At 34.4% G+C, this 21,496-nt stretch overlaps 1 protein-coding gene across 2 annotated transcripts in view; it reads right to left on the bottom strand.

The window, feature by feature from the left end:
- The window catches only part of LOC134529392 (AP-2 complex subunit beta), a 150,697-nt gene extending 131,004 nt beyond the window's left edge, over nucleotides 1–19,693 (bottom strand). Inside the window, exons 1-4 of one of the 2 annotated variants that reach the window (XM_063363408.1) lie at nucleotides 19,527–19,693; nucleotides 13,724–13,801; nucleotides 10,893–11,034; nucleotides 3,438–3,608 (exon numbers count right to left, since the gene is read on the bottom strand). In XM_063363408.1, the coding sequence (XP_063219478.1) occupies nucleotides 3,438–3,608; nucleotides 10,893–11,000 (279 nt within the window). In that variant the 5' untranslated portion in view covers nucleotides 11,001–11,034; nucleotides 13,724–13,801; nucleotides 19,527–19,693. The remainder of the gene's footprint in view (nucleotides 1–3,437; nucleotides 3,609–10,892; nucleotides 11,035–13,723; nucleotides 13,802–19,526) is intronic. The other variant, XM_063363407.1, reaches the window with a different exon arrangement.
- Nucleotides 19,694–21,496: the final 1,803 nt, after the last annotated feature.

Raw genomic sequence — 21,496 nt, 5'->3', positions numbered from 1 at the left:
ACTGGCTAGACAAACAAATAATTCCCAATGGCTATCAAAAATTAACGAGTTTCTCACAATTTTCCAGACACTAAAAAAATTCCCGGCTAATTAAAAGTTTCATGGTCAGGTGGCCACCCTGAAAATATACATTTTTACTATAAACCTGATTCAGTTTCCAATTAATTAATTATGTAGAGCTCGATATGAGAACAGAACATTGACTGAATGGTTAGGAAAAACAGAAGTAGCCTGAGAAAACCTAAGATCACGGCAACCTCTGCCACATTTCCCTGTTGGGAAAAATCCGGGTTCAACCCTGCCGAAAATTGAACCCATATCACCTTGGTGGGAAGCCCACATCAGAGATCCCTTTCAGTTTCTAAATGCTCAAAGACGATCCCAATTTAATTACTCGGAGTGAGGAGAGATAAATATTTCTTGTCATGTTTAAAATTGGCTGTGGCTATCATTGCACGCTATTTGCAGCTAGCTGTAAATGCCTGTACTTATACTACAGTTACAAAGGTTTTAAAAAATTGTTCCATTTACAACCATTTTCTCTCGTTAAGTGTGTGACACATTTGGAATAGTGATCCACACACTATACAACCCAGAACAACTTTTAGTTTTAGTGGACAATGAGAATGGGAAGTTATTAAACCAATATTGCAATGACTTCTTATGGACATAGATGTCCTAAATGAGTATTGGTGGATTAGCACATAAAGTTTGCTAGCATGTTTTACTTAGTTCAATATCATATAAAACCATTTAAAATTTAAAAAAAAAAAAAAGCAATCTTCAAATGCCTATGGTTATGATGGATTGAAAAGAAAATAATTTTACACCACAAATATTCGTTCAGGAAAACAATGCTCTACTCAGGAGGGGTTTAAAACCCAAATAATCTAAATTATCAATTATTGTGTTTGAACTCTAACAAATAAACACCAAAATATAGTTTATACCACATGTTTATGTATTTTTGAAATAATACACCAATCCCTCACTTAGCACATCTTCAAATTGCGCAAATTCATTTAAAGTGATGTTAATATTACTGCCCCAGTCTTGAATAGCAAGTCTGTAAATTTCAGTTAGCATGAAACCTCCTCAGGCAAAAAAAAAGTCGGGTATGGCGCCATGAAGTCTGTTTCAACTTCTGTAACCAACAGATGTGCCGTTGTAACAGTTCGTTACATACAAAAATAAAAAGATTTAAAGCGTCGATTGTAGTTTTTGTTTTATTCTTTCAAACTAGAAAGCACAGACGAATCCAAACACTTTCAATGTTTCATTCACTCATTTCATTTGTACGTTCGCCTGTCGAGAATGCTCGCAGCTCGGGCAATGAAGATTAACGAAAAATAACGGAGATTAAGTCTTTCAACAACCTTTTGCAGGAAATATCCTAAATATGTGCGGCCTAGAACACGGCCGCACCTAGCGAAAAACCACGAGCCGCCGAAACGCGGCCTCGCCTGGCAGCGATCGCCCGACGACTACTGATGAACTCATGACACGTCTCCTCCACGCAGGGAGTAGACGTCACATGACCTCACCGACCAATCACACGCACGCAACATTCACACTACAAGTTACAAGCCAATCACAGATCAAGTTACAATACATGAAAAAACCTTGTACATACAGAACTCTGGGCTTCCCCCGATCTGTCTCTTTTCAATTTCACATCGAAATCGGGGACTCCCATTCTCGTTCTCTCTCCCACACCGTGAGACAGCAGTTATAACACATTTCCCACGACCAGTGGGGAATCCCAGCCTCTATCTCTGTTGGCGGGGAAGCACTGTTTCTTTCTCACTTGCACTTATAAGCCTCTTATGCCTCTCTCTTTCTACACATCACCCCAGACACCATCCCTTGTTCTAGACATTATGTAACATCGGCATTCTAATAAAACGTAATATACAATTATAATACCATATTCCAATTTAAATCAATAATAGAAAAACTCATTACACATAACATTAAGTAAATCTAAATAGCAAAATACGGTTAAAAGGATGACAGAAGAAACATGATTATTCAATAATTATAAATTCAGAATAAAATATAATGGCAACCTAACCCATCTTTAGTAACAATATTATTAATAGAAAAGGCATGTATACTGCAATGCTACACCGTGGCATACAGTTAGCCATACAAGGGAGGAAGAGATGCGCGGGCAGGTCTGACTAGGCTATCAGCTGTTGTAGAAACATCAGCTATAGCAAGTTAAATTGCGGGTATGGAGTGTAGAGGAACAAATGTTTTTACCTCCGCACATATGCCACCTTGCCATACCGTTGTCTCCTGGCCTCAGACTGGGCCATGATGAATTCAGTCTAGCCAATGGCAGGGAACTTGCACAAATACAAGCAATGTCTGCCCATTTGTATGCCGGTAACTGTACATGCGCAAGCACCTGCAGTTGGAATCAAAGTTGAATCATGGCTTCCAAGCGAGAGCATAATGCTTCATGTTCAACTATTTTAGACAAAACTAAATATTACAGCGTGCAGATTGTCATGAAGACCAAACTTATGTTGGTCGCACTTTAGTTTTAAGCAATTCAACTGTGCTTGCAATCATACGAAATAAGGACTCTATCCAATGTTTATATAAGTCTGATGATGTTGGTTGTACTAGTGGGAATATATTTGACATTAGATACCAGAACAGAAGTGGGTCACATGGAAAAGGTTTTTAAATGTATGGTGCACTGAAAAAAAAGATCACAGGTCTGGCTGGATTGATGTGAACCAAGCAGTGATACATGAATAAGCACTTTAATTTTTGAAAAATGAAAATGTAAATATCCGGACAGTAATATCATTTTCATTGCCAGTAAAGGATGGTTTGGAAAGTTCGCGGAAAGGTACGCAACGTGAGTTGAGGGTCACGCCTGGGTGGGCAAGTCAACCAGCCAATTGATAACTATCTCCCGTTACATGGTGTCAAATTTGTCAAACAAAGCATTTGATGGTGGCTTATAAAGATAAATGGTTTTACATATTTATCACTGAATGTTATTCTAGGCATTTTTATTACATGAAGAATATTTCCCTACACATTTTGGAACACATTAAGTAAATTAGCCTTTCAATTTATGGAGGCCAATGCTTCAGAATACGTGATTTCGGATAAAACTAACATATTTAGGAATGCATTAGTCATACTAAGTGAGGGATAGGTGTACACATTTCTATGGTACTACTGATATATTAGCAGTAAATATAAAAGTAGTCATAGTTTTTTGGACACTAAATAAAGATAATATTTCTATCTAGATGACTGTAGAATTCAAGTTTTAACAATCTTACACTATATGCTTCTAAAAATCAAGAATATACTGTAATGAAAAGCTGAATGGTACTCCAAAAAAAGTTTATTATAATTTTATATGCACATCCATGGCAAAAAGTAACCTACGGTAGTAAAAACGTTACCTTGACGAACGTGTTGACGGCCATGATAGCCATATCTGGTTGGCTTTTAGCATAGTTCATGAGATACAGGTAAACCAGTTTCTTCAGTTCCAAATTGTCAGTTTGCATACAGTTGACAACATCTGGAAAAAGTGCTGAAACATCTTTCCCCACTGTCATAGATGCAATGACCTGGAAAAAAGTTGTATAATTTTTACACAGTAAAAATTTATTTTCAAGTTATCAAAAATATTTTCTAGCATTATACTTTTACATTACTATTCTAGTGTAAACTTCTGAATCAACAAATTGTATTAAAAAATTATTGAGAGCATACAACAATAAATCTTTCTTTTATAATTGACAATATTGTCCATGAAAACCAATTAGTTAACTTTTCAATTAACTGTTGTGTTAAATTTTACACATACTCTTGATTACCACATCACAGAGATGCTAAGGGCTAGATATTGCAAAAATAATTTAATCAACATTTAATAAACATATACAAATTGTAATGTAGCAGAGCTTTTTTTTAATATTCAATTTTTTCCAGTGAGGCAAAAAAACATATGCTTATTATATAGTTCAAGGTATGAGTCCATAGTTTAATAGTATATTTTCAATTTGTAAATATTTGTAGTTAGTTTGAATGCTGTGTATTTTATTTTTAAAAAAAAAAGTTTAAAAAAAATTGTAACCAGACTACCGATTAAAAACATTTAAAGGTAAGAAACAAGGTAGGTGCTGTTTGATATCATTGTCTTATTGAGTAAAACAAGTCATTTGATATGTTAGATATTCCTATTTAATTAGTTATATTGAAATCCTCTGTCACTTCCACATTAATAACATTATAGTTCAATTCAAATGCCATAGTCGTGCGTTTACAACTACAAAACGCAAGTATTTTAATTTGATACACAAGCAAGCATTTTAGTTTGATATACAAGAATAGTAAATTAAATTATAATGTTGTTATATCAAACTGATAAAGATTTTAAATATAAAAGATTGATATTACTTAAGACTATAAAAGTTTTAATCAACACCTATTTACAAAGAACGACGGTTACACATTATCCATTCAATTCAATTCAAATGCTACAGTTGTGCGTTGTCAACTACAAAAAGTAAGAATTTTAATTTGATACACAAGCAAGCATTTTAGTTTGATATAAAAGAATGGAAAAATAAATTATTATGATATTATATCACACTGATAGAAGATTTTAATTACAAAAGATTGACCTTTCTTAATAAAACTATAATAATAATCAACACCTAAATTTTTTCTTACCTTTTGGTGTTTTTACCGTAGTCCGGTTTCAGTTCTGAAATTTTTATTTTTTCTGTAGTTGACAACGCACTACGGCATTTGAATGGAATTATAATGTTATTAATGTGAAAGTGACAGAGGATGTCAATATAACTTAATAAATAGGAATTTCTAACATATCAAACAATTTGTTTTACTCAGTAAGACGATATCAAACAGCACCTACCTTGTTTCTTACCTTAGTGTTTTTTTTTCCGTGGTGGGGTTAGTTTTTTAAAAAATTTTATTTTAATATTTTCTGCTTTAACCTGTGATGCGACAACAAAAAGACGAGTGATATAATAGTGTGATTAATACATACTTAATAATTAACATTATAGATCAGGACATTCATGACAAAACAATTGCTAAGTATACGGAATATGATAAAGTAAACCGCCTTCTTTATCTGTGCATACCGGCAACGCTGCAAGATAGAGCATAGGCATAGTTAATATGAGTATGTGTGAAATGTAAGCTTAGTATTAAATGTGAAAGTTTGTAAGAAAATGTGAGGATGAGAGGGAGGTGTGTGAGGGTGTGTAGTGTAGGTAAGATGTATGTAATCTTGTTGCACATAATTAAAAAAAATTTTTATTATACTCTACTATATATTAACATTACTTATATTATAAATGTGAATGTGAGTTTTTTTGTTTGTTTGTTACCCTTTCACATGGAAACTACTCAACCAATCATCGTGAAATTTTCTGGGAATATTTTCAAGGGTATAGTAAAGGATATAGGACACTTTTTATAAATTTAAAATATATATTTTTTTTGAAGGGCAAAAAAAATTATATTGGTATGTATGATCGTCCGACAGAGTTTGAGTAAGTTGAATGAAATTTAACGCCATCTGGCATTTTAATAAGTAAATTAAATAATTCACCAATCTAATACTGTAATTCCAGCAGTCAATTCACTATTCAATTTTATTTTTCTGTCACCGCCAAGCAATACTTTAACTTTTTTTAATTTTTGAGGTTAGGTGTCTGTTATTTTCTTCGGTGATGGTTGTTTGGACGTTGATGCTGAAGGTTATATTTTACTTTTAAGAGAATTTTGTAATTTAGTAGAAAATGACGTGGATCTTATTACCCAAGTTTTCCCAGACTTGCAACAAATTTGAATAGTGATCAGTGGTTGTACACAAGAGCAATATTGGAGACAAAAAATTATATTGTTAATAAAATCAACACTTATATTTTAAAAGAGGTGCAAGGGGAAATGAAGGAGTATTTATCAATAGATAAAGTCATCACTTGAACTTTCGCGTGTACCCTCACATAAACTTCAAATGAAACTAAATGTACAGTCATGCTTATGCGAAATCTGGATGCTCCTCGACTATGTAAGGGACGAGGCTTTGGATCATACATTGGGGCAGAATATACTAGGTGCCACCATTTTAACAGGTTCACAGGTGTCGGTAAAGGGGAAAGTGTTATCATACCTCAAATTCCAATTATCCTCACTAATCTACAGTTCCAATTCAAAAGAGTTTATTTTCCCGTCAGGCTTAGTTTTGCTGTTAACATCAACAAAGCTCAAGTGCAAACATTGCAGGTAGCAGGGGTGCATTTGGAAAAGCCGTGCTTTTCCCGTGGTCAACTATATGTAGCCTGTTCGCGTGTGTCCAATGCCCGAAATCTACACATGTTTGCACCGGACAAAAAAACTTATAGTATACAGGAGCATCCTAGAATAATACTCTGATTTAAGCTCTTAAAGAAAAATTAATTTATTATATGTTAATAATTTTAACTTTTTAAAATTTTATTATTTAAAATTATTTATTTTTTCTAATAGTGAAACATATTTCAATAAAGCATGTTTTCAATTTTTTGAGCTAAATTGTATGTTAGAATTTTTAAATACTGATGATCCCAGTCAAGCAATTAAAAAAACTAATTACCATATTTTATTTTCTTTGCAATGATCTTTGATACTTATTTAAGGATATCAATGTGAGCAAAGCCGCGGGTAAAAGCTAGTATGAATATAAATTACAAAAATAAATACAAGAAGATAACTGGGTATTTACTTATTATTGAGCAGAGTCAATACTTCTCAGCCTTTCCAACTCCACCAAAGACACTGAATCATGAGGGTTGCATAAAAGTTTCCGCGGGTCCAGATCACTAATAAACAAACTTGGCCTTTGCAAAAATATGTTTTCCAACGTCAAAAAAAAAGGAATGAAATTGGTTCAAATTGGGGTTTACAAGGTAAAATCGACTTCTCCTATTGTTGAAGTCTGTTAAAATGTAACCTATGTTACCCGGGCCATAATAACAAATCGATTGACACCTTATTCATCAAAATCGGATGCATAGTTTAGGCGTTACGGAGGAACATACGTAAATACAAACATACATAAATAGACTGCTAAATTCATAACCCTTCCTTTTGGCTTCGCCGTAGTTGGGTATTTAGGCAATTATGTACTGTTTTACATATTTTGAATCTAGTGACGAATTTGGGTTGTGCCTAAAAGTAGTTTTCTATTTCTTGTATTATTATAACATTGTATTAAACAGGTCATTTTAAGATTTAGTATTAGTTGGTTACATTTCTAGAACATTGGACAGTTTTTTCAGCAAAAGAAAGGCTAGTGCATGATGCCCTGGCACCAAAATGATAGAAGATATTATCTCATCCTGTAAGCTGAGCGATCCCATGGTAGTAGTAAGAAAAATTTTTGTAACCAATTTGAAGGCAGATTTTTCAGGGAATTCCATATTCATTTTCTTATTTTCGGTTATTATATGTATATTGTAGTGTGTGTGCTCTAAATGGCTAGTCATCAATCAGAAGTATAATTATTTGATGCGGAGTTTAGAATAACATGATGCCTGTGGTCCGGGCTGCGCTGTTTTCACATTATTTCAGACAGTATTAATTAGAACAATTTGACCACAGATAGCAGCACAGACCTTAATGAAGCATTTTTATGTAACTCACAGCCACATCAAGTGGACAAAGTCTCTAGGCCATGTATACCGCACGTTTGTAAGTAGCCACTGGACTTCATATTTGTAACATCAGACATTTTAGAAGATGTGGATTACATGTGATGAGCTGCCAGAAGCTGTGTCAATTTTATGCAATTGTGGAAAGTGTGAAAATTTTTGGTAAAGTGGAATAAATCTACTAATTTGGCTAAAATATTTTATTTGCAACAGAATACCACTCTAAATTCAAATAACAATCATAATTTTAATCTTTGTGAACCATCTTAAGTTAACTACCTATAGGACACAATTTCGCCAGTGCATTATGTATGTGCAATTCAGACTATGGTTAGCTTAAGTCAAGAAAATTTTCACCGAACAGTAAAAATTATTTATATTTGGCCAACACAAAAATTGGCACTTCACCACTAAGTTCTGCATAGGAGTTCCCATCAATATTTACTTGTATTTAAATCTCTAAACTAAATCATTTTCCACAAATTCAAATCCTTAACAGTTTTCTATCTGATACAAAAAAGCTATTTTGCCAGAATTCATACATTTTCTCGATTTCAGTGTATTTTAATGTCACTGACCTAACCAACCTTTCACTTTAGAAATGCAAATACCTAGCCTTCTAAAAAAAAAAAAAAAAAAAACTATAAAACCATGCTCTTAGTGAAATAATTCACATAAATAGCAATGTAACAACCAAAAAGTCACACTAATAAAATCTCACCTTTTTCTGAATCACTATGAATTCTTATCATAGCTTACAAGGATCAGCCATAGCTTACCATAACATGCTCATAAAAAAATTACCTATGGAAATTTACACAGCCACACATTAAGTAGCTTGAGCCATACAACATACATTTATTTTATGTATTAATAAACTCTTGGCTTAAGCCAAAAGCATAATGTTTTACATTTTTATAGCAAATTTAATTATCATATTTAAGACTACTTACCTACTGTAAGAAACCATACTGAAATATATGAAACCTTTTTTACATACTGAAATATATGTAGTGAAAGTAAAATGCAGATGAAAAATTGAAGAATATAAATAATCATGCATTTTTATACATTAAACTTTACAGAAGATATATTTGCAGATTGAATTAGTAATGAACATTGTCCAACAAAAATAGCCAAAGTTTATGAAGAGACTAAATATATTTGGCCCGCTGGCTAAGTTTGATTCTCAGTGGTCGTAGTTGCTAATTATCACTCTCATGTCAGGAGAATCGTGGGTTCGATCCCGACATCCCGGCATGATTCAAATTTATACACACCAAATCTGTATCCAAGTGGTTCGGAGCCTTAAGCTTCAGTGCATAACCGTGAGACAAAAAAAAACCTGCTGGCTGGCCTAAGGCCTGGTTTATAAAATATGCAAGAATACACGATCCAAAATGTTGAGCAACCACATTTTAGCATACTGGTTTATGCAAGACTCAACATAAGTATTGTTCACCTTCAAACTTTCTTGCATCTTTACTTACATTTTTAACAACCAAATTTGAAGAGAAATGTTCCAAAAACTCTAAAAGACACAGATGTTATATGTACAGAAGAACACAATTTTCTTTCTACGAGGGTTATTCTTTTTTCAACCTCCGATCGGCTGTAATAAAAAAAACGGGAATGAATTGGGAAATTATTTTAATGTCAAAAGAAACGTACATCTTTACTCTATTTTTCCACATAATCACCGTGCAGATTGAGGCATTTGTCGTACCGATGCACCAGCTTTCCAATACCCTCTGCATAAAATGATGCCTCCTGCCTATTCAGCCACGTTTTAACAGTGCTCTGCAGTTCATCATTGGTGTTGAAGCGTCGTCCTCCAAGCCACTTTTTCAACGTGGGGAAAAGGTGATAGTCACTCGGTGCCAAATCCGGACTGTAAGGAGGGTGATCAAACACAACTGAGGTGTGAGTTGGCCGCTCCACATGGTTGGTGGAAGGGGGTAAACACTACGAGACGTGTTGATTCGTGTACGAGCGATTAGGGTATCGATTAATGGGCATGCCATGGAGAAATGAAACTGTAATCACACTGCAGGGCACTGTTAAAACGTGGCTGAATAGGCAGGAGGCATCATTTTATGCAGAGGGTATTGGAAAGCTGGTGCATTGGTACGACAAATGCCTCAATCTGCACGGTGATTATGTTGAAAAATAGAGTAAAGATGTACGTTTCTTTTGACATTAAAATAATTTCCCAATTCATTCCCGTTTTTTTATTACAGCCGATCGGAGGTTGAAAAAAAAATAACCCTCGTATTACTTACATCATGTTTACTTTGTTAAATTTTTACATAGTGAAAGAAAATAACACTTTTAAATAAAATTACTGACAATTTGTTTAGTTTTCATTATAAATATGAATTAACAAAAAAAGTCCAGGTTAGAAATTTGTTTTCTACTGTTTTACAATTTTTACTTAAAGGCTTGATGTCTTGTGACTTGCATGCTTTCAGAAGACTGATGTTTTTGCATTGGTTGCATGTTGTGCTGTTGTGTTTCTTGCCTAGTTTATAAGACCAGCCATCAGCCTGGGCTTTTACTACTTTTGTATGAACTAAAAGTAATGTAATGGCATTCCGAAAACTGCACAGCTGTATCAAGTGGATCCAGGCACTATATCAAAATGTGCCTTTGCAATATGGATCAGATCTAAAACATTGCAGGACATTACATTTCACAATTCACAGATATATGAAGACTTCAGATGCAGAAATTATGAAAGCCAGCCACCCATTAACCTCTACTGAACCTGAATTTAACATCTGCTGTGGTATCTGTAGGATGGGTTTCAATGTTCTAACTCATTTATTCTCTGACTTCAGACCACTGACAAATATAAACCAACAGTTAAATATTTCAAATGAGCATCTTTCAAGTAGGAGATGAACACTGATATTCATTTACATATACATACTTTATGAAGTGACTCTTTAATGACGGGTTTTAATCTAATACAAGACCCAAATCTACCACCTAAACAGGCTTTTTGAGGGGAAAGCTATATCCAGATAGTTGAATATTCTAAATACCTACCTCAAGGGAAATTATTCACAAAACAATTGGTCTGAGTGATTTCCTTTGTACAGTTGACTAGTATGTGATGCTTAGAGCTTATCAACTTATACAAAATTCTATCATTCATTAACAAACCAAGAAATTATTTACCTTTTTCACTGCTTCTCTTTTCTTTTCCTTCTTATCATTGTTCAATTCAGATTTTAGTTCAAATATTTCTCCTTTTTTCGTGGTGGTGAAGTACTTTGAGTCAGTCATGTCTTAATGGTCTTCAATTACATCAAAAACAAACCTAATGAAAAATTCAAATGTAAATAGTCCACAAGTACACAAGATATTTACAAAATATTATGCAATGTTATGGAAACAGCTACACACAAAGTAAATATTATGTAGCCTAATTCATACATTTATACAGTTGACTTCGTATTTAAAAATTTTTCACATGTATATTTTCTTATAGAACAAGATGATGCAGTGGTAACACACTGAACTCAAGTACCCAAAGATCAAAGTTCGAATCTGGGCCAGCAATTCCAAAGTTTGATTTTTCATGGTTTCTTTTTAATTACTCCAATCCAACCTTGACTACAGCCAATTCCTTCCCTTGATATCCCTGTTTGGTCATTGCGTGTTCAATTTTATACTGTTGAAATATGTCCAAAACATTGTGGGATAGTTTAACAGTTCACATAGGAATATCAAGCATTACTTAACTGCTTTCAGAATATGTGCAAACTTGTATTTTATTTTTAAAGAATAAATTTTAAAGGTAAGTGGTTTGCAAGAACGGAAAGGGGTAGGAACGCTTTTCTTGGCAAGCAGGAAGGGACTGTAATGGGTTGGATAAACAGGTGGTAGGTGGTAGGGATGAAAGATGCAAAGGATCTGAGGGGAATGCTGGGTGGGGGGGGGGGGGGAGGTAGTACTCCTTGCCACCAGGTGAAAGCCTAATTGCAAGTGTAATAGTCAATTCAATTGAAAAAATTCAACTTACACTGAAACAACCAAACACTCAAAAATACACAAAATACCAGTGTTAGTATGTATTGCATCATAGGTACACACTAAGTTAAATAATAAAGAGTAGTAAACAGTATATTAATTCTGCTTTTGTACCATTAAAAGTCTTTCATTAAAGAAACAAACTTTGAAAACTACCCGTATTTAATTAGGTGGCCAGCATCTCAAAAACCCATTTTATTATGTTTTTACAAGTATTATTGACTTCTAGCTTTGTTTTGCTTATAACTAGTATCAGGCCTTAATTTGTTGGATTCAATGTGCTTTACTTTTTGGCCTTTTTTTACGGGTCTATTCTCAATCTCGATTCCGTAACAATACTGATGACATCACGATGGCATCACTTATGTCATTACCACCCTTACATTCTTACAGGACAAGGAGGAAAAAAATGTGGGTTTTGGGAGGGAAACAATAAATAAACTATTTTTCGCAAATCTGTATTTTTTTTAATTATGCTTTTTCGGTAAAATAAACGACTATAATTGGTCTATTTTGCGATACTAATATTTCATTATAAAATAAATGATATATGTAGTGTTACAACTTATGGTGGTATCGTGAAATGTAACACAAAGTTTATTTGAAATATAACACCAAGTTTATTACAAAACTTCATGATACTGAAAAATAAAAGTTGCTATAAAGTGTTAAATTATGAGGAATAAAATACAGCTATCGCAAAATAGATTAGACCCGGTGGACTGTAGTCAACTTCACGATACCATGAAAAATTGATCTTGAAAAGGCTTAAAAATTAAATACATACCAGTATCAAAATCCAAACTAGACCGGGTCGAATTTTAGTCTTCATTACAATACCCAAAACCTATGATATACAAAAATGAAATATGCAAAAAATACTGTGTCTACAGTACTCTGGCCCAAACCCACATTTACCCCTGCTTATCCTGTAAGAATATAGCTATATAGTAATATCATAACTGACCTCTATCGCAGAATACACTGTTCGTACAGAATATATTAAAGTGTTTATAATGTAGCTGACCTTACCTAATCAACCTTTCACTTCATTTTCATTACCTGAACGAGTGCTAATTTAACATATCAAATTTCACCTTCATTTAACATACACACTTAATTCTTCCATACACACGATTGTACATTTCTGACTTACCTCATTTTAGAAATAAATTCACCGCGAATTTTTTTCTCTTCAAACCAATTCCACCATAGCTTATTAACAATTTAATGTATTCGTTGCCGACTTTTCCAATATTTTCCGCTCCCCCTTTCATTTACCAAACAGCGAACATTACACATCACACGCAATCTGTAATTTCCACTACTACTGCCACAAACTTACTCCTTAAATAAACAAACACATATCAACATTGTCAACTCCATTGCTACCAAAACATGAAATCCTACTCTATTCCATTCTCACTGGCCTACTCCTAGGACGTCATTTATTTCCCATACTATTTATTTACCTGTAATAAGCTTCTGCACTTGCCAGAATCATGATCTAGAATTAGCCCCTTTTTTTTGCCTAACACTGATGCTAACACAAATTAAATTTACTTAGACAGCAGAAAACTGTTTGGCCTAGTTTTGTTCTCGATAATACTCAGACAGCACGGCTTTGGAGAACACTTAGAAAAAGATCAGAGTCATTTCATGTCAAATCACCTAATTAAAAATACACTATCCTGCTTCAATGTCACAGATTTTATTCAAATTTTTTTTATGCATACATTTCTATAACATGAGTAACTGTGAATTATTTTAGAATTTTATAAGTATGTATGCATAAAAAATTTTAACAAAATCTGTAACCTTGGAGCACATGGCTCTAGGTGATTTGACATGAAATGACCAATCAGAAAACATGGTTTTTAGACAATACACATGTCTACAATTTTACTCTGAAGGAATGGTTTCGCAAATACTACTAGTTTGTGAAAAATAACAGTTTAAAGATTACATTACAATACCTGTGTTTTCACACCGCTGCCACCACACATTGTTTACCAGCAATCTTGTATCTCTTTGTTTAGTGCAACTGTAGCCAACTATGAAAAATTAAAAATATGTTAATTCTTTCATTTCATATATTGAAGTTTATCCCTGGATTGAAGGCTTGATCCTGATGGCTTGATCCTTTGGTACATGATGCTTGCTGTTTTAATTCAGTTCGTTGAAAGATCCTGTATATAAAAAATGTTGTCATATAATTACTGAACTAAAACAGCAAGCATCATGTACCACAGGATAAAGCCAACATGATCATGCCATCAGGATCTTTCGACATACTGAACTAAAATAGCAAGCATCATGTACCACAGAATCAAGCCAATGTGATCATGCCATCAGGATCAAGCCAACAGGATCAAGCCAACAGGATCAAGCCAACAGGATCAAGCCTTCAGGATCCTGGGACAAACTGGGATACATGAAACCAGGGTTGCTGATTTAAACCACAATTTAAACCATGGTTTAAATTAAACAGTTTTTCTAAAAAAAAGTTTTAATGCATTTTTTAATGGAATATCTTGATTTTAATGAAAGGTCTAATTCCACTCAAACAACAATACTTTGTTCATTAATGTTTCTTGTGATACAGGAACAACTAATTACATAGTAATCAACATCTTATTTAAAATAGCTGTATAAATTGTAAATTATATCCAGCTAAATACTTTCATAAAATTAAAATAATTAGTAAATTGAAGTCAAAAGTATTAAAAAAAATTAGAGGAAACAAATTTTTTATTGTAAAAAATCCTATTTTGTGGGACATCCCTGACTATACTGTAAAATTCCCATTCTGTGGGAAACATCCATTCTATGGGGAATCCTCTTCCTGTGGAGAAATATTAGTGAATATCTTATGTCAATACTTTCCCGCAAAGTAAAAATAAAATTACCTAAATACAATTTTCCAACACTAGAGATGTTCCTGTATTTACCATGAAAACAGTGTTAGTAAATTCTTACTAGTTTCTGAGAAATCACATTTTTAGCTCACATTTCAATTTCTGTACAATGCTGCTACCGCCACCATTAATTGTTTACTCGTGTGTTTGTGTGTTTGTTCAGAACAACTTCAAATTATTGTGAATGATCGATTAAGCATGGCTAGCTACATCAAAAATACTTTCAAACATTGTGGACAGTTGGTTGGGTTAGTATAGATACATTACAAATACTCAAATATTTCTTGTGGTTGCTTAAGAATTACTAATTTAAGATATAGCTATCCTGACCAAACCAACAGTTCACAATATTTTCAAGTATTTTTGTCACTAACCTAAATTAACAAGATTTCACAATATTTTTAATTTAGCTATACTAACCCAACCGTCCACAATAATTTTAAGTATTTTTTATGTCTCTAACATAAACTACAAATTGTTCATTACTACGTGATTCAAAACACTACTTTAAATGAAAAGTAAAAAAAAATTCTTTCTCAATTCAATGAGTTTTAGACAAACAACCAACAAAAAGAAAATTTTAACAATATTTTACCTACAACTGCAATATGCCTTCAGATTAACTATTTTTATTATAAAACAATATCATTGACTAAAATTCTCCAAAGTAAACACACAATCCGATATGAGTAAACAATTAATGGCAGGCAACGGTAATGCACAGATATTGAAATGCGAGATAAAAACTGGGATTTCTCAGAAACTAATAGGACTTTATTATTTCTGTTTTCAGGATATATACAGGAATGTCTCTAGTGTTGGAACATGGTATTTCCATAATTTTATTTTTGCTTTGCGGGCAAGCCGCAACTTAAGATATTTACCAAAATACTCTTTCTGTGGTTAATTCCCAGTCAGATGTGCAGCATTGCTGGACTTCAGTTCCTTGATGTTATAACTTATTACTTTTCTGGTTCAAAATTAGTGGGAGAAAGCAGGATATTGTATGGCTTTCATTTTAACATGCTGAGAACCAAAATAACTATGTAATAAAAAAAACCTGTTTTTTTTCCCAATTCTGCATGAAACACCAGCTGTATCAAACACAGAATATACAACAGCCGTAATCAAAGAATTTCCTAGAAAAACTAGAAAATTTAATGTCTCCGCTACTTCAGTGCAGAGCACGTTTTCCTCGTGGAAAAAGAACAACGTTAACACTTCTGTTCAAATTTTTGCCTCCCATTAGACTCATTCATTACAACTCAAAATAGTACGTAATTTAAATGCAATGTAACAAAACAAACATTTTGTAATACAATTACTTAGGTAAATATGTAGTGTACGGATTAGCGCCAAAAAAAATCTTACAAATATAAAATAACTTTCATTATATGCTCTTTTACGTCCTGTTTTCATAACCGCCTGCGGAGATAAAAAATTTCAATTACTTTTGGAGATATCGCCGTTCCTATTTTGCAATACAAGCCCTATGTAATCATTCACAGACGCCATTTTATATTTTGCCGTGTGCGCGTGAATGCCTAAATAACAGAAATTTTCCATTAGGTAAGGTTAGTTACATTATAAATACTTCAAAAAAAATGGAAATTAAAAATAATATCAATTAATTTTACTTGTATAGTTTTAAGTATTTGTAATGTAACTGACCTGACCTAACAAAACGGGACAAAGGTAGATTAGATCAGGTCAGCTACAGTATAAATACTTTGAAACTGAACGGACATTAAAAATAATAAAAATTAATTTTAATGGTTGTTTAGTTTTAAAGTATTTATAATGTAGCTGACCTGACCTAACAAACCGGGAAAAAGGATGAACAGTAGGAACTCACGTAATTTTCTTTTTACGTGATGAAGTCGTTCAACTACGTCGCGAAAAAAAAAAAAAAAAAAATATCATACTTGTAAACAAGCAACAATGGTGAACGCGGGAAGCCTACGATTCACTCATCCTTCTGGACATACCCGAATACTCATGTTGGCAAGCCTTCTTTCAACAGACGAGAGGCAAACGCCCGATCGTGCATCTTTGGTTTTTTTTTTGTTGTAAATAAATATGCAACTCATGAAAACTAATGGTCAACTAGGTTATGTTAGCTACATTATAAATACTTTAAAACAATGTGGATGGTTGATTTGGTTAGGATAGCTACATTAAAAATACTGTGAAATCATGTAAACGGTTTCCTAGCGCTGGATAGCTACATATTAAAAAGTTATTTGCTAAGCAATCATAAAATGATTTTACAGTTTTTTTAATGTAGCTATACTTACCTAATCCAACCAACCATCCACAATGTTTTAAAGTATTTTTAATTACTTCTTGCTAATTTTAAGAAAAGAAGGCTTGCCAACGTGAGTATTCGGGTATGTCCAGAAGGATGAGTGAATCGTAGGCTTCCCGCTGAACGCCGCATCAGTGCATAGCATGAAAATTAAAAAATTCCATATCTCCTAAAGTATTTGGAATTTCTTATCTCCGCAGGCGGTTATGAAAAGAGGACGTAAAAGAGCATATAGGCCCTAATGAAAGTTATTTTATATTTGTACGATTTTTTTTGGCGCTAATCCGTACACTACATATTTACCATTACTTATTCTAATAAAACAACAAACATGAAATAAGCATTAAAAATACCTTACAATTGCAATAGTCATTTCAATTATTTTCATTACTACACCACCTACATTGACCAAGTTCTTCAAAAATTAAAAAAAAAAAAAAAACACGGTAAACAATGAATGTTGGCGGACGATGGCATGAATACATTAGTATTGTAATGTAAGTTTTAAATTGTTATTTTATCATAAACCAGTAGCATAAATATTAAACTTTTTTTCTAAGTTGATTCAGGAACGTCTCAAGTATATGGAAAACATATATTCATATTTATCGTGGGTATACAATGAATGGCAACAAAAGCATGAAAGCATGGGTATAGTAATGTAAGATACAAAAATTTTTTTCACCAACTAGTAAGAATTACGAAACCATCCCCTCGGAGTAAATATAGAGATGTGTATAGTATGTAAAAACTGTGTTTTCCTATATATATATATATATATTTTGTTAGTTCTAAAAAGCAGCGCTGTCCGAGTATTACCTTGTTTTATTAACAGGTTTCTCCTTAAATGCATTTACCCTAAAATGTTACTACAATATAACTAACCCCAAAAAAAATTTGAATTTGAAATCATCCTCCCCTTCCTTTCTACTTCACTACCAATGGCAAAAGCCAAAAATATACTACCAGGGTAGGTTAGGTTTCCACACACGTTGGTAATAATTGTGAAGTGAAAGATGATTTGGGTTAAATTAGGTCCAATAAAAACATCTCACATGTAATCAGTAATATCTTAATATGTAATTAAGTAATGATTCATTGTTCCGGATCAAGTCTACAAGTTTATCCCATGATCCTGATAACATGATCCATAATACACCAATCCTGTAGTATAAGATGCTTGCCGTTTTAATTTAGCACATCAAAAGAAAATGGACATATGAAAAAACTTATGATATGTTTAAAACAAAGAATTATGATCTCAAGTTGGATAAACAAGAAAATATTTTTTGTATTCAACTTATCATAATTCATTGTTATAACATAAGTATTTTTTATTCCTAAGAGCTTTTGACATACCTAATTAAAACGCAAGCATCAAGTACCACCGAATAAAAATATACAGTATAAAGCGATAAACTTGAATACATGATACAAAAATTTTACCTGTTTTAGTTTTCACCCCAAAATTTCTGTTGATATCAAAACGCCCTGTCCCTAAATAATGTACAGCCATTAGTCATGAACAAATATACAATTTCAGGAGTTTTGATTTTACTGTGGCTCTTCTAATGCAACAAATTGGCCATTGTGTACTTGATTACCTGCAGATTGCAGTAGTAGCTACTTATGGTATGTATTTATCTCACACTTTTATGTTTTGCTACTGACATTTCACCTGCTATCTGCTATCAAGATCAGATAGTGTTATAACCCTGGGTTCATCTGAATTATAGTGTTTTCAAATGTATGCTGGCAACATTAATAGGTTGCTGGTTTTAACATAACGTGAAACCTCATTTCTTTCATAAACATCAGACTGCATTTAAACTGCTGTTACTGTGCGTAATGGACACACCTACTCATTCGCTCAACCTAACCCCACTTGATTTTGAGTTGGGACACTTGAAGAGACTGTTGTATAAAACACCAGTTTAATCACTAAAGCAGCTTGTCAAATGGGTGCTTGCTATCCCTAAAAAATGTAAGATGAGCAACAGCATATCACTGCAGAGCTAATAAAAAAATTTGTAGCTACATTTTAAACGCATCTAAACCATTTTATGCGGGTCAATCAAGCACCATAGTCTCAAATATAAATTATGGAATATTTTTTCCACTAAAGCTAACTTCATGATTCTCTTTTCAACCACGAAGTTCACTGCGACTTCAATGACTGTTCGACCAACGAATTTTATATCACGCTGAATTTAAATTGATTTCCTACTGACTGACAGCTATTTTTGTCACGTTTACCTTAGCAAAGTATTATTATAAACAAATATTAAAAAATTTAACTAAATAAAATAAAATACTTTGTCAGAAAAAAATCACATGAAATTCCAAAAAAAAAAAAATGTTCCTGCAAAAATGAACCACAATCAATAAGAAATAAAACTATAAAAATTTGTTACGACCCGTTTGACAGTTACAATTTTTTTACCATCAAATGCTATTACAACTCAAACTAATTCGTTTGTTTACGCCGCTAAATTAAGTTATTGAACATTTTTAAACTTACATAACAGGCGAAATTATAATTATTACACTAACCTGATTGTGTACTAAAATCACTGAAATTTTATGCGGTAATACACAAATTCCACATTCACGCCTTATTTATCTGATTAAAAACCACAGTCAAAAACATACACAGAGCAGCAAACATTGAACACCAAAAATATTACTTCGCATTTATAAGGAGCCATGACAAATTAAAGCGTAAATACACATCCTGAAAGTATTTACCCCAAAGTGATACTTTTTTTCCTATTTACTCATTTAAGAAAGTATAAACATAACCAATCAGGATCTAAACTTTAATAAAAATATAAAAGCCATTAATAATTAATAAACGATGTAAATTTAAAGTTTAAAAACTACATAGTTTTTGCAAAATAAAATTATTAGCTTACATTTGTCCACATAATAAATAACTGAATCGGTCGTTTAAAAAACATAAAGTCACTTTTGCATCACACTGTTGTTTGGCTGTATGGTATTCTATAAATATAAACACATGTTGTAAAATAGAAACCGTATAAGTTGACACCGGTCCGGATGCCTCCCCGTTAAAGCTATCAAGTTTTTGCGGAATGGGTCTCGGGGTTTGGGTTCGGCCAAGTGGCGGGAGGCAGGGACGTGACCGTAGAGGTGATCCTTGGGCTGTTTAGGCCACCCAAGACGCCTTACACAACAAATGATACACTCCGCTACGTGAAGTGTGGTTTTTATTACACATCAACCTCTACATAGTGCTATCCATCCCCTGGCCGCGACTGTTCGGGGTTAGAGAGCTCTGCGCATGTACGGCTGTTCGGCGATGACCCCGCTTATAATGGAGAGAGAGGGAGTTTTGAGAAAACAGTACGTGGCGAACATTGCTGCTAAGACCTGCGCGGTGATGCACGGCCAGTGGTGTTGTAACTCACGATCTAGATGAGGTTGCGGAATTAGCGCGAAGGTGGCCTCTCAACGTTGCGCGAAGACGACCAGCCTCTCCGAGCTCCCGGTGGATACTGGTTCGCTCGTGTAGCACCGCGCTACAGCAGGTCAGCCAATTGTGCGCGGGAAACAGACGCGGCCAAGTTTAGGACATATTCGCACGTTGAACAATAGCATTAATAAATACAAACATTTGATGAAATATGCATTACATAGTTTATGTCTGTGAGAGAAAACATATGCCCTTGAATGCTATAGTCCGGCGGAAGCACATTTCCACACCCGGCGGAGTGCTTCCGCCGAGGTGGCCGGTAGTGGTGCTAGCTGCGGGTCGTTCGGTGCACTCACACTCGTTGCACTATGTTGCATGCGCGGGCGTGTTCGTGTCACACGGATTTGAGAGGCGTCGGAGAGGCATCGCGACCTTGCGACTAAGAGGCGCACTATCGGCTGGCGTCAAATGCCCCCCTCTATCTGAGGCCGCTATGTGCACCGACGCCTCACAATTATCGCACGGGAGTGATGCACTCGAAGCGCAGCACTGGGGTGGTGTACTATGCCTGGGGTGAGATTCTAGGCCCTGACTGCCGCGAGCATCCCTCTTCAAACAAGAAAATGACTGTATGCCTCCCTCACTATGCTCGTTCCCCCTCAGTAGGGGCAGTGATGTTTTGATGTGGATTAGCTCCATTGAGTTGCACTGTGGTGGCACTGTAGGGTCCCTGGCCTGGCCCTGATGATTGGTCCATTCGTACTCAGCCAGGTGAACCGGAGCCCTGCGGGTCCTCTGTGGCCGCAGTGGAGGGGAGGGAGCTGCCGCTTGCTCGGGTGTGATGTTCGGCGGGAAGAACCCTCCAGGGGCAAGAACTTGTCCGAGGTATTGTCCTCAGTCTCATCCAGGGGAGAGATATCCTCAATAATGTATCTCCCGGGCTCGGCCAGGGTGTAGGCCTGGCTAACCTGGTCTTTCTCAGGCTCGTCCGGGGGGGGGTGACATCCTCTATTATGTATTTCCCGGGCTCGTCCAGGGGCGTGATATCCATGGACTCATGTTCATCTAGACAACACGTCCGGACTGG

The sequence above is a fragment of the Bacillus rossius genome, chromosome 2 (genome assembly GCF_032445375.1).
Source record: "Bacillus rossius redtenbacheri isolate Brsri chromosome 2, Brsri_v3, whole genome shotgun sequence".
Taxonomy (NCBI): domain Eukaryota; kingdom Metazoa; phylum Arthropoda; class Insecta; order Phasmatodea; family Bacillidae; genus Bacillus; species Bacillus rossius.
Note: the sequence above shows the minus strand (reverse complement) of the source record. Positions and strands in the feature narration are given on the sequence as shown.